Source organism: Podarcis gaigeae (assembly GCF_964106915.1).
Source record: "Podarcis gaigeae genome assembly, chromosome: 6".
NCBI lineage: Eukaryota > Metazoa > Chordata > Lepidosauria > Squamata > Lacertidae > Podarcis > Podarcis gaigeae.
This window is the reverse complement of record NC_139682.1, coordinates 14,073,675-14,086,274: the sequence shown is the minus strand read 5'-3', so window position 1 is coordinate 14,086,274 and position 12,600 is coordinate 14,073,675. Positions and strand designations below refer to the sequence as shown.

At 39.7% G+C, this 12,600-nt stretch overlaps 1 protein-coding gene and 1 long non-coding RNA gene across 3 annotated transcripts in view; one reads left to right on the top strand and one right to left on the bottom strand.

Annotated features, from left to right (window-relative positions):
• The window catches only part of LOC310846963 (serine/threonine-protein phosphatase 4 regulatory subunit 1-like), a 42,695-nt gene extending 30,214 nt beyond the window's left edge, over positions 1-12,481 (bottom strand). Inside the window, exons 1-5 of one of the 2 annotated variants that reach the window (XM_083744182.1) lie at positions 12,177-12,399; positions 11,751-11,795; positions 2,400-2,532; positions 1,227-1,333; positions 724-866 (exon numbers count right to left, since the gene is read on the bottom strand). In XM_083744182.1, coding sequence (XP_083600308.1) covers positions 724-866; positions 1,227-1,333; positions 2,400-2,532; positions 11,751-11,795; positions 12,177-12,183 — 435 coding nt within the window. In that variant the 5' untranslated portion in view covers positions 12,184-12,399. Of the gene's footprint in view, positions 1-723; positions 867-1,226; positions 1,334-2,399; positions 2,533-11,750; positions 11,796-12,176 lie in introns of both variants that reach the window. The other variant, XM_083744183.1, reaches the window with a different exon arrangement.
• Positions 1-12,600, top strand: part of LOC310847220 — a 197,388-nt gene that overhangs the window by 93,975 nt on the left and 90,813 nt on the right. The window lies entirely within an intron of this gene.

Sequence of the window (12,600 nt, the reverse complement as noted above, 5' to 3'; positions counted from 1 at the left end):
AGTTGCACTGACTGCCTATTTGTTTCTCAGCTCAATTTAAAGTGGTGGTTTTGACTTTTAAATCCCCCAATAGTTTGGAATCAGCTTCCATGTGAACCTCCTTGGGTTCTGAGATTATCCTCGGAGGCCCTGCTCTGTTGCCTACCACCAAGCAGACTAGCAGGTACCAAACACAGGGCCTTTTCATTGACAGCCCCATTTCTTTATAATTCTCTTTAAGCAGACATTGAAAACTGTATTGGTTTTGTTTAGCATTTTATTGATTTTTTAAAAAATGTAAATGTAACACAAAATTATGCCTTCATTTATGAGAAGCCACAGCAAGTCTTCGGCTAGTGCGCTCTCCTTCCATTGCACAGAAAGGATGAGCTCGGAAACGTTAACTTTTGTTTTCAATTAACGACAATCCAAACTCTGAACTATTGTTTATTGAAACAAGCTAGCTTCATAAACTATTTTTTGAAGCTGGCTTGTTTCAACAAACCATAGTTAAGATTAACCACAGTTTGTCCAGGTTTGGATGTCACAATAAATTGGTTAATCTAAAACAAAAGCTAAAGCTTTCAAACTGCTCCTCACTGCTATGCTGGAGGAGGACAGGGGAGCATATGAGCCTAAGCACCACAGCTCATTCTTGTTAAATGACAGTTTGCCACTGTCTAATTAAGGTTCTCCAATTGAAGTCATTGTTATTACACTGAATAACAATCCATAATTTTTTACCTGGTTATTTGGATCTGTAAGATATCTCACCACAATAGGCATAAGGTATTCAGAAAAGGAGGTAGGAAAGTTTGGTCTACTCTCCTGTAGAAAAATAGCAATGGGTGGTATCTGCTCCATTAATTCTGTCCGTACAGTAGGCTCTGGGGATTTAGAGAATAAAGTAACGGTGTTAGTTGATTTGAAGGTGATAAACATATGCATTCAATGAACAGAATGCCATGCATTTGAATATAGCAACTTCTACATAAGCAGCAAAATCTTTTGGAATTACAGAACTTAATATTGGCACAGAGCAATAATTCATTTTCTAGCAGTGAGCTAAAGAACATACTTCACATGCAGAAGCTCATAGATTCAATTCAGCTATCTTCAAGTAGAGCTCTGAGAGTTTTCTGTTCGCAACTCCAGAGAGCCACTAGCAGTCAAAACCTGGCTGATCTAGATGGACCATGCAAACATCCATATGCAATAGTATATCAAGAAAGAACTGGAACTCTCACCTGTATCTTCAGCCAGTCGGACCACTATTGCCATTACTGTCAAGTAATCTTCTTCATTGTGGCTGAAATCTCGAAAGACATCAAGTAGACCCCTGGCAATGATTTGCCTGTAAAGGCAATGTTAAAAAAAAAAAAATAAGAAGAGATACGTAACCCAAGCATTGTGAGCAATATAAAACAGCGGAATCTGATCAGTTCCATGTGTGGGTGGTCTACTGACGTAAGGTGACTTTTTAAATATTTACAATGTAATGCAACATAGTGCAGCATGGAGATTTACATAACAGAAGCAAAAGTTGGCCACAATGTTCACTGTTCGGAAAAATATGAAAACATGTCACAGGGTTGTACAAAGTATAACCTATAATTATGTCTTAAAACATCTTGTTGTGGCTGGTGCTTTGCTCTGGTACTACTGGAGTTTGGAGAATGGTAGGGTTACCATATGTCTGGGCAGAAATCGCTTAAAGAAAAAGAAAGGGAAAAAGCTCAGCAAATTTTGTCTGGATTTTCACTTTTTGAAATATGGCAACGCTAGAGAATGGGAATGTGGTTTCATTCACTGCATCTTCCCCTTTGCCCTGATTCCCTTCTCCGCTTCTGGCCCACTCCGACCATAGAAAACATTTGAAGCTGTGCTGTTCAAAAAGCTAAGCAAATTATACCAAGGAATCAGAGTTCAAATTGCATGAGAGCTTAAAAAAAAATAAGGCTTTTGGTTGGTGGGCACAACGTGCCAAGACAGCATTAGTTGGGGGGGGGGAGGCGCTTATGGATTTAATTAAGGTTTTACCTCCCCACTTATCTGAAGGTTTTTTCTTTACAATCAAGCAGTGCATACAATTTACAAAGTAAATAAAAAGCAAATTACAGGGAAACAGCTAAAAAGAGGAAATTAAAAGGAAGAGAATGAAGGCAGACTGGGATATGGAGAAAGAAAAATTGTTTGAGGACAGCGGTTGGTGGCAGAATCTTGCTACCCCATTCTAAGAATGTGGGGAGTTCAACCTACTGAACAGAAACATTGAATATACTACATTAATACAACACAATATTATTCTTAAAAATATATGTGGTTAAATCCTATAATAAGAATATTACCTGCACTGAACATCTATGAAAAGGAGAGAAAAATGAACATGACAACATTTGCATAATTATTTGCACTGTTACCTGTTAAATATATTATCACTAAAAGCATATTTTTCCAGACGTGCAAGTGGAGCCAAGTTATCCTGTCCTGGAATGTCCAAGAATGCAGTTATCCTCATGCTATCACAATCTGGTCCATAGTCTTCAAACCCAACTTGAATGGAAGAAAAGTAGCATGTAAGCAAGGAAAAAATAAATTATCAGCACCAAATATTTCTAGTGGGGAAACCTTAAGTCTTTAAATCTAATCCACAAAAAATAACAAGGTTGCCAAGTTTCACAACGGTTGGCACTTCTTAAAGCCTAAACTAATGAGATTTGTGATAAAACTTTTAAGGAATTCACATGATGTAACTAGCTCTTATTAGTGTAGAGACTGGCTTGGTAAGACTGGAATGAACTTGGAAATAAAGCGGTCAACACGCAATTTACAACTTTTTTAAAAGCTTGAATTCAAGGGGATTCTCTAAAGCCAGACAGTTGGAAAAGTTGTTCAGTGAGGCACTAAAAGATATATACATTTTCAGTTACTAATATACTGATACCATAATATCCTCCTGATTTATCTTATTACATTTGTTTTATATCTTTATTTGGACCAAACATATCCAAAGGTTCTTCACAGTGTTCGAAACTCCCATTATTCTAGGCACATTTTGTGACAGGGAATTTCATTAGCACAAACAGTTTCTGAGCTCTGGGTGCAGTACTGTGCCTTAGATTTCAGATTAAAACTGCAGAGTGGAAGGAAAGGAGGACCTTTTTCTGCCTTCCCACTTCCAATTACTCTCTGAAAACTGGAGAAGAAACCTCTTAAGAATATTAGGGGGTGGGAAGGGGAAGGACTAAACCATGTGAAAAATGAACATAATATTTTAGTTGCAGTTCATTCATTTTCAGCTTTGCATTCTTTTTATAAAAAAGCATGCCTAGACATTCCGTTGTTGCTCTCATAACCTAGGTTTAAGGTGCCATTTAGCTCCTAGCTTTCATATCTCAGCTTCTAACACTGCTTATTCACAAAACACCGATTCACAAATCAGATTTGAACTATAACAGCTAAGAACAGTATTTGCATAGTACTTTTTGACTGTTCGGTGGAGTTTATATACAACCTCAGCTATCCTTACAGCAAACCTGTAAGAAAAAGCAGCATTTTTATCTCCATACAGCAGGTGTGGACTGGAGATAATGGTTTGCATAAGGCACCATAATAAATTCCTGGCTAAAGTGAAATCTGACCCAGGAATTTATCTGATCACATTTTTGGCTATCACTTCCTCACTTAAAGGATCCTCTGTCTGACCAGTATATTTCTGTCTGAGAAACTCCCCTACTCAAGCAAACTTGTGATTATTTATTTATTTCCACAGAAGCTTAAGAAAGATACAAACAAAGCAATAAATGGGGGGGGGGAGATATCAAACACACAATTTCAAAATCCACAACTAATGCAAAAAAAAAATGCTTTGGCCAATACAAACTAAATAGCAAACATTGAAAACCTGTGTAAAATAAATGTTCAGAAGCCAACTAAATGATGGAAGAGAGGAAGCCTGAGGCATCTAATCAGTGAGGGCATTCCCAAGTTTCGGTGCCACCACTGAAAAGGCCCTGCTCTTTATACCACCCAAACCTCAATTAATAATGGGATAGGGAACAGGGCATCTGAAGCTGGTCAGGCAGCTGCATTTGGGAAAAGCTTCAGGCTGACATTTTTAACAGTAGGTTTCTGCTTGCTGGTCTCCATATTTAAAATTTGTTTGTAACCGATCAACCACTACCCTCTTGTATAACTTAGTTTGCTTATCGTAATTGCATTAGAAGTTTTCACAAAGGCAAATGTCATGATTCTTGCTTTGATTTATGGGTAGGGGAGGGAAAACTGTCAATTGAAGTATGGAGTGTAGGGGAAGAGTGTGTTTCCTGCTGCTATTGAAATGATTATTACTTAAACATCTCTATTGTGTATGACCAAAAAAAGGTGCACGTTGTAAAAGGCAAAACTAGCCAATTATACTTGGTTAACTATGCAATAAATAAGGTGCTTGTTTTGTCATCTCTGGAGAGTTAAAAATGAGTTCCAGATGCAGATGTACCAGCCAGTGTGCTCTATTGCAATTCCCAAACAAGAGGGATATGCTATGCTGTTTGGAATGTATGAGTATGTCTGCCTATGCATTCTCTCACAATGGCAGACAGATATGAATACTTAGATGCAATGGAAAGGTTTAAGATCTTTAAAGATATACATCTGTTAGGTGATATACAAAGGCTGCAACTAGTTACAAAATGAGGAACTGAACTATTTAAATACAACTCCCAGATTAGGCCAAGAAACAGTGTTAGATAACGAAAATATTTCCCATACCTACGTCATGTTTTAACTAGCTGCACACAATTAATGCCTTGAAACTAACCTAAGAAGTTGGAAACCAATTTTACCCAACCCAATTTCTTGTCTTAAACAGGAGCCAACAGGATGGGTGGACCAGATGAGTAAGAGATCTGAAAGCCAGAAATATGTGTTGTATGTGAGAGAAGCCAATACAATCACTAGAAATAGGTATCTGAAGAAGTGTGCATGCACACGAAAGCTCATACCAAGAACTAACTTAGTTGGTCTTTAAGGTGCTACTGGAAGGAATTTTTTTTGTAGAGATAGGTATGATATAGCTACTGCAATGTGATTTTTTAAAAAATGAAACATAATGAGTCACCTTTTTTCAAAGCAGGCACAAAGTGAAAAAGCTGTTAGTTGGCAAAATTATGAAGGAAAAGCAGAGATTTTGCCATAATGTCTCAGGACATAGGAGTGAAATGCAGTAGCTAAGCATCTTTGCGAACTATGTTGCCAAAATGGCTGACCAAGGTGAAAGCTACCTTAGATGTTTATTTTCCTTAAAGAAAAGAATGGAGAAATCTGGGTGTGGGGAGGAGAGAACAGGCATATGTTGCATTTGAAAAACCAGAATCTAACATACAAATCCTGCAGAACTGTTTTGCTTTCCCCTGCCACCCTTCAGTACTGAAGGCTTGCCAAAACTACGTACCTCCATGCAGCTAGGGGAAGCGCCCCTGGAAGCAAAGAGCAAATGAAACCAGCAACAGCAATCTGCTGAAAACAGCAGAGCTGTGTAGCACTCCTGCCTACATTCTCACTCTTTCCTCTTTCACTCTAGGAAAGGAAATACAGAAGTGGGTAAACACAGCTGTCTTTGCAGCCATTCTTTCTGTCCTTGTAGAAAAATGAGAGTATGGTAGCACCCCAGACCAGGGGCAGTTTCAATTCATCTCTAAGGGAAGGTGACTTAGTACTTCACTGTGCTGCTACAGCTGCTGTCTACAAATACTTATTTATTAAATATGTGAAAACATGTATATCCCACCTTTTAGCCCCTCATTGCCAAATTACCACTACAGTGGTACCTCGCAAGACGAATGCCTCGTAAGACGAAAAACTCACAAGACGAAATAGTTTTTCGTTTTTTTAGTTGCTTCGCAAGACGAATTTCCCTACGGGCTTGCCTCGCAAGACGAAAACGTATTGCAAGTTTGTTTCCTTTTTTGAGGCTTTTTTGAGGTTTTTGAAGACTTTGGTGATTTTTGAAGCTTTTCCAAAACTTCTTTTGCAGCCATTTGGTAAGTTAAACTTTTAAAACTTTTTTGGGGGGTTTTGGATTTTGGGTTGGAATCCGTGCTTCGCAAGACGAAAAATTCGCAAGGCGAAAAAACTCGCAGAACGAATTAATTTCGTCTTGCGAGGTACCACTGTACTTCCTAGTTAAAAACTCCCAAGGAGGGTCAACACCAGGACTAATGAGGGGCATGGCTTGGGAGAGACCCAAGGGACAAGCAGAGTGCCCTCAAGGGACATATTTGGCACCCAGGCTTGAGGTTCTTCTTCCCTTCATGTCTAGTCAGGAGTAAGTCCAATTAAGTTGAATGGGACTTACTCCCAGGTAATTGGGTATATGATTGCAGCCCAAGAAAGGAAATTAGCCTGCTTTTGTTACTAACATCTGATAAAGTAAGCTGGAATCATGCAAAAGAACGCAGGAGCTCCAAGAGGAAACAGCAGTACAGTACAGTATCAATAATACTGACCACAACTTATTGAAATGCAACCAAAGCACAGGTGAAAGCAGCCAGAAACAAGGAAAAATAAAACAAACATTAAGCCAGTGAAAGCTGCAGGTAAAGCAGGAAGATTCCAGGGGTGGGTTATAACAATGTAAAAATACAAGATTGTAAACCGTTTTAACTGATTTTAAATCAGAATAATATCAACCTTTGATGATTTCCCTTTTACTAAAATGAATTTGTGCAACCTTTTTAAAATACTGGCTGAATGATGGTAACATTTACAAATATGACAGATATGCAGGAACAAGACGCATTAGAGCAAAATAAGAACTGTAATGAACTGAGGGCTCTCTTGGGATAAAAAAATCTTTCATGCCCCAATTCTATACAGTCTTATCTGGGAGTAAGCCGAACTGAATACAGGGGGACATACTGTATTTCAGAATAAATGTGTATATGATCACACTGCATGACTTTTTTCGAGACATCTGGAACTAGTCAGAAAGAAAGTTCATTTTTGTATATTTAGAAGTAAAAAAATTAGTAATCTTGTTACTATCTTGTATTTTTATGCTGTGATTTGGCCTCAGATCTACAGATCACAAATTTAATTAATAATAGTATAATCATCATCATCATCATCTTGTCCACTGAGCCCTGCAACAAAGAGATACCCAAACTGTTACTGGCATGCAGAAGTGTAAATTCTTCCACTGAACATTACAGCAACTTGTGGCTTCACTGCACAGCCACCCTAACAAAGGTCATGCAAGCTTGTTCTTATGCTGAGCAGAAAACAAATTTGTACCAGTAAATTGGGACTATAAAAAGCTCGAATAGTTCCTACACACTTGCATATGCTATATGGATTTGACTGCTTTGTGACCGTGCCACATAATCATGAAATTAAAAAGACACCCATTTAGTCATGCAGTTCAAAACCATATCTCCTAAAAACACATAGTGTTTTTGTCACAAAAATGAATAAACAGGATCTATAAATAAAACTGATGCCCTCAAGTCATAAGCACTGCATGGCTACAGAACATGTATGTGTATGCATTGCCAGGGTATTATGCAGAAAATCCAACACAAGATTTAAAGCCTAGATATATTTTAAAAAGAGAAAGCATCCCCTTTTCCTTACAAATGAAAAGCTTTTTACCTTATCTTGGTTAACATTTGGTAGAACCTTCAGAAGCTTCAAGTGCTGCATCAGTCCATTCCTTCCCTAAAGCATCCGCAGCCCATGTCTAGCAAATCTGAACTCAATAGGTGGCAAGTAAGTGACCTCCCAGTCTCAATTCTCAATATGGCAATAGGGAACCCATTTCAGGGATTTTGCTTATACAGTACACTCAACGGTCAGTTACCTGTAGTTCTCAACTAGCTACAAATCCATCTAACTGTAGCATCATCTAATCCAGATTTCACCAGCTAGCCAGCAAGAGTATCATATTGGGCTTCACTGAAAACCTTGCTAATATTTCATCCACAGCATTCCCTTGTCTAGCAAGCTAGTAACATTTAAAAAAAAAAAAAGGTTGGTATGTTGTGACGTATTCTTGAGAAACCCCTGGTAGTGTTTTGTAATCATAGCAACCAAATGTTAGCAAACTAACTACTTAAATGATTCACTCAGGAACCTTTTCAGGTATCAATATCAGACTGTCTAGTCAGCAGTTGCCTGCATCCTTCACACATCCCACCTTGAAGATGGGGACATTTGTCTGCTTTCAATCTCATGGAACTTCACCTGTTCTCCAAGAATTTCCCAAAATTTCAAACAGAGATTCTGAGATTGCATTTAGAAGTTCTTTCAGTATCCATCAAATAAAGTTACAAACAAATAATAGGTTCTTTTTAGCACTTCAAATTTGATGGGTGTGGCACATTGAAGTCAAGTTTTTGACTGTAACTAGGGGGTATAATTTCTATTGAAACAAACAGGAGCCAGGATTTCTACTATTTTTACTTTTCAAGTCACAAGACTCTCATGAAAATAGCTAGAGTTGGCAGCTTTTCTGCTGTAAGTATGTCAATATAAATGGAAACAAGAAGAATCAAAAAATTATTTCACAATCAAGTTCTCCTTCCAAATGACTAAGAGCTGGCAATTTTGGACGAGACAACAAGCACATTAAAAAAGAAATTAAGGAAATATAGAGTTGCAAGGGACCCCAAGGGTTATCTAGGCCAACTTCCTGGAATGGTGAAAACGACACAGAATGCAATCCAATACATACAAAAAGTAAAGATAGCCATAAAGGTAAAGGGACCCCTGACCATTAGGTCCAGTTGTGACCAACTCTGGGGTTGTGGCGCTCATCTTGCTTTATTGGCCGAGGGAGCCGGCGTACAGCTTCCAGGTCATGTGGCTAGCATGACTAAGACGCTTCTGGTGAACCAGAGCAGCACACAGAAATGCCCTTTACCTTCCTGCCGGAGCAGTACCCATTTATCTATTTGCACTTCAACATGCTTTCGAACTGCTAGGTTGACAGGAGCAGGGACTGAGCAACGGGAGCTCACGCCATTGTGGGGAGTCGAACCGCTGACCTTCTGATCAGCAAGTCCTAGGCTCTGTGGTTTAACCCACAGTGCCACCATGCTGGCCTACAAAACAAGATCCAAAATCTTTATTAGGCAAAACCAAAATATCACAAAATAGTGTGCTGTCTTTCAAGTTCTCTATAACTCTTCATCAGGCTGGATGATAAACCAGGGCAGTTGGGGGCTGGCAGAGTTGGTTGCTATCTTTTAAGATGGAATCTGAAAATTTTATTATCAGCTATCATAGATGCCTTGACTTTTTGTGAGACTTGAAATATACTTAATGTAGTCACTCTAAAATGACTAATACTGTCCAAAGTGGCTGAGGCAATCCAGTCAGATGGGTGGGGTACAAATAATAAAATTATTATTACTGTATTACCACAAATATGAGATTCCCCAAGAGAACATCCCCTCTAAATGCTAGGTAAAGCTACTTAATTTGGCTTGTGATGACTTTTTATCTAGCACACCACCAAACATTAATTTTCAGCTCTGCTAATGTACAATTGCCAAATTTCTCTTGATCCCCATTTTCTACCTATGTGTTTGGCCTAAGGATGGAGACAGACATCAGCAACAGCAGTTTTTTGTAGTTCCAGCGATGGGGGTCAACCATCACCATCTTGTTCCCAGTAGGGCTTCATACTCTATACATATCTACCTAGCATTTAAGCAGTCTTCTTTCAATATTTGCTACCTTCTCCCCTATCTAAGACCAGATGTAGACACAAGGGGTGGAATCAATGTGGCACGTAACTGATTAATTACTTCCTCATCTAAAACTCACACAATTAATTGATTAACAATTTTAATAGAGCGACAGCGCATATAGCTCAAGATTCAAATTGCATGCAGTGGAAATACTGTCATTTGAAAGCATCATATTGCATGACAAACGTAAAAAGCATGAAAGTTACAATGCGATAATTAAAGGTCATAGTCACCTCAACAAAACTGACTCTAAAATGACTCATAAAGAATCGATTCTCACATAACTACCATCAAGTAGAAACTATAGCTTTTATTATCCTAAGGAGCTGAGGACTGAGTGCTTGGGGCATTCAACATTTTATCCTCACAGCAACCCTATGAGGTAGGCTTAGATGAATGACTTGACATTAAATTTCCTGACAGCCAAAATTTGACACCATGTCTTCCTAGTCATGTAATGAAGCAGCTCAGTACACAACTTCCCCACATACTGTAATGTGTATTATTTCCCTACCAAAGCTGCCTGGAGACTATCCATGTGTTGACTAGCTCTCATGTAAGAATCAGTTATTAGGGAACCTTAGCATTAAACTTCTAGCCTGTCCTGGGTGCTTTTTTAAAATGCTAGAAATGCTCCTAGTCCTGAAGGGTTTGCAGATTACCATTATTCATTACCTCTGTCAAGTTTCAGTACCAGGAAGTCAATTTCTTTTCATTTCATTTTATTATTTATACTCTGCTCATCTGTCTGGGTTGCCCCAGCCACACTGGGTGGTCAATGAGTTATGTTTAGGAAGTTTTTCATCCCCTTTGGTCCCTGCTTTTGTACAGCATATAGGAAAGCTTTCCAGAATTCAGCATGATCAATAAGGAAGCAAGATAATCTCAAGGACTAGCTATTTCTGAACAAAAGTCATATGCAAATGGAAACAAAGTGAACAATGCAAAGCTCAGAGTTATCTGCACTTGCATCCTTGTATCACGTCTGCTGATCTACCTAAGCAATAAGTGTCCTTACAAAAATCTAGACTATACATTGCCCAACTGAAGTTTCTGCAAGACAAGATGGAACAAAGCTATGCTAGGTTTGCATTCATCAAAGAACAGCTCCTTCAAATGACAGCTGCAGCTGGATGTTTTCTTCTAATATATTTGCTACTGCATAATTTTTTTCTGTCAGGCATTTTACAATGCTAACATATCCAGATGAGATACAGCTTTGTTTTCTTAAATACACCAATGATGTTGCTTATTTGGCACATGATAAGTTTATGCTGACCTGAATGAATGTGTACTCCCCACCCCCCATCTCATCTGGAAACCCTAATATGTTCACAATCACCACCATACACACTAAATGCTAAATATTTTAACAGAGTATGTTAAAAATAAAATAAAATTCTGAGTGATTTGTTTCCATGAACAGCAAAAACAACAACAACCAACTCCACTTTTTAACCAGCCATTAAAAAGGGGGAGGGGAGGCTGCATCTCCTCCCCTATCAATATTCCGCCAAACTCTCACCATGTCTTAAATTTATGCATATATTTACAAAATATTCTCTAACAGCCTTATAATTAAGGCAAAAAATAAAATAAAAATCTGCATCTCCTCTGAGTGGTCAAAACAAGACAGAAACACACTTGACAGTCTACCTGTCAGAACTACTACATTGTCTCCGCCAATGTGGTCTAGCCAAGGCACTTACTTCGGATCGTAGTAAGCAGAATCAAATCAAAGCTCCCTATTTTAAAATGCATTTTATTTTTTCTTCTAAAAATAACAAATCCCCTTAATGGTGAAAGCCGGGGGTTGGAAGTGGGGGTGTCCCCATGGCTGGGAAATCACCATCTTTGCCATCCTTTCCCCCCATACCCATAATCTTGGGAAGGACGTGAGGAGGAAGATAAGGGACCTTTCAAAAGGAAGATAATAAAGATACGTGGTGATTTCATTCCTACTTCCCCCCCTTTTCTTTAAAAAGAAACAACCAAAATGAAAACAGTTACCGTACTCACAATCATCTAAGTCATCCTGCAAATCCACAAAATACAAAGGGATCCCTACAAACAAAAACAAAAGAGAGAGATGGAGAAAGAGAGAGAGAGAAGAAAGAGAGAGAGAGAGAAGACACAGGGGGTTGGTGCGTTTTCTTTCCCTTGGATAGGAGTCGGAAATATATATATACATTTTTAAAAATAAATAAATATACACGATCATCATCATCATCCGCAAACAAACCAGCAAAAGAGGGCCGACGTTTGCGCCGCGCTTAAGCACCCTCTGATGTGTGTTTTTAAGGAAAAAAGACAAGGCAAACGACAACAACAATAATAATAATAATAAAGGAAAGCCATTTTTTTAAAACGACATAAACCAGAGAAAGCCCTTGCGCGCCTCCTCACACCCCGCACGAAGGAGCAGCAGGAGCGAAAGCCACTTACCGGCCATTTTGAAATGGTCCTGGGCGAGGAGGAGGGAGGAGAGCGGCGGAGGAGGGAGAGGAGGGACCGGGCCGAGGAGGAGGAGCAGCAGCGGCAGCCCGCCGCCCGGCCGCCTCAGCGCTCCAGCCTGACCCGCCACTGAACCAGCGCGACGCCCCGGGCCCACCTCAGCCCCAGGCCCCAAGCCCCGCCGCCAGCCCCACACAGCGGCTCCCCCGCCGGTGCCCCTTTCGCCCCGCGGGGCAAAACAGCGAGAGAGGCGGTGTGGGGAGGCGTGACAGCCCAGGCCGCCTTCTCCTCCTCCCCCCCAGTGTCGCCGAAAGGGGTGGGGAGTCTGGGTCAGGTGATTGTCAATGGGCCGTCCAAGATGGCGCCCGGTTTGCGGAGCCTGAGGAGGAGGAAGAGGAGGGTTGTTTTTTTTTAC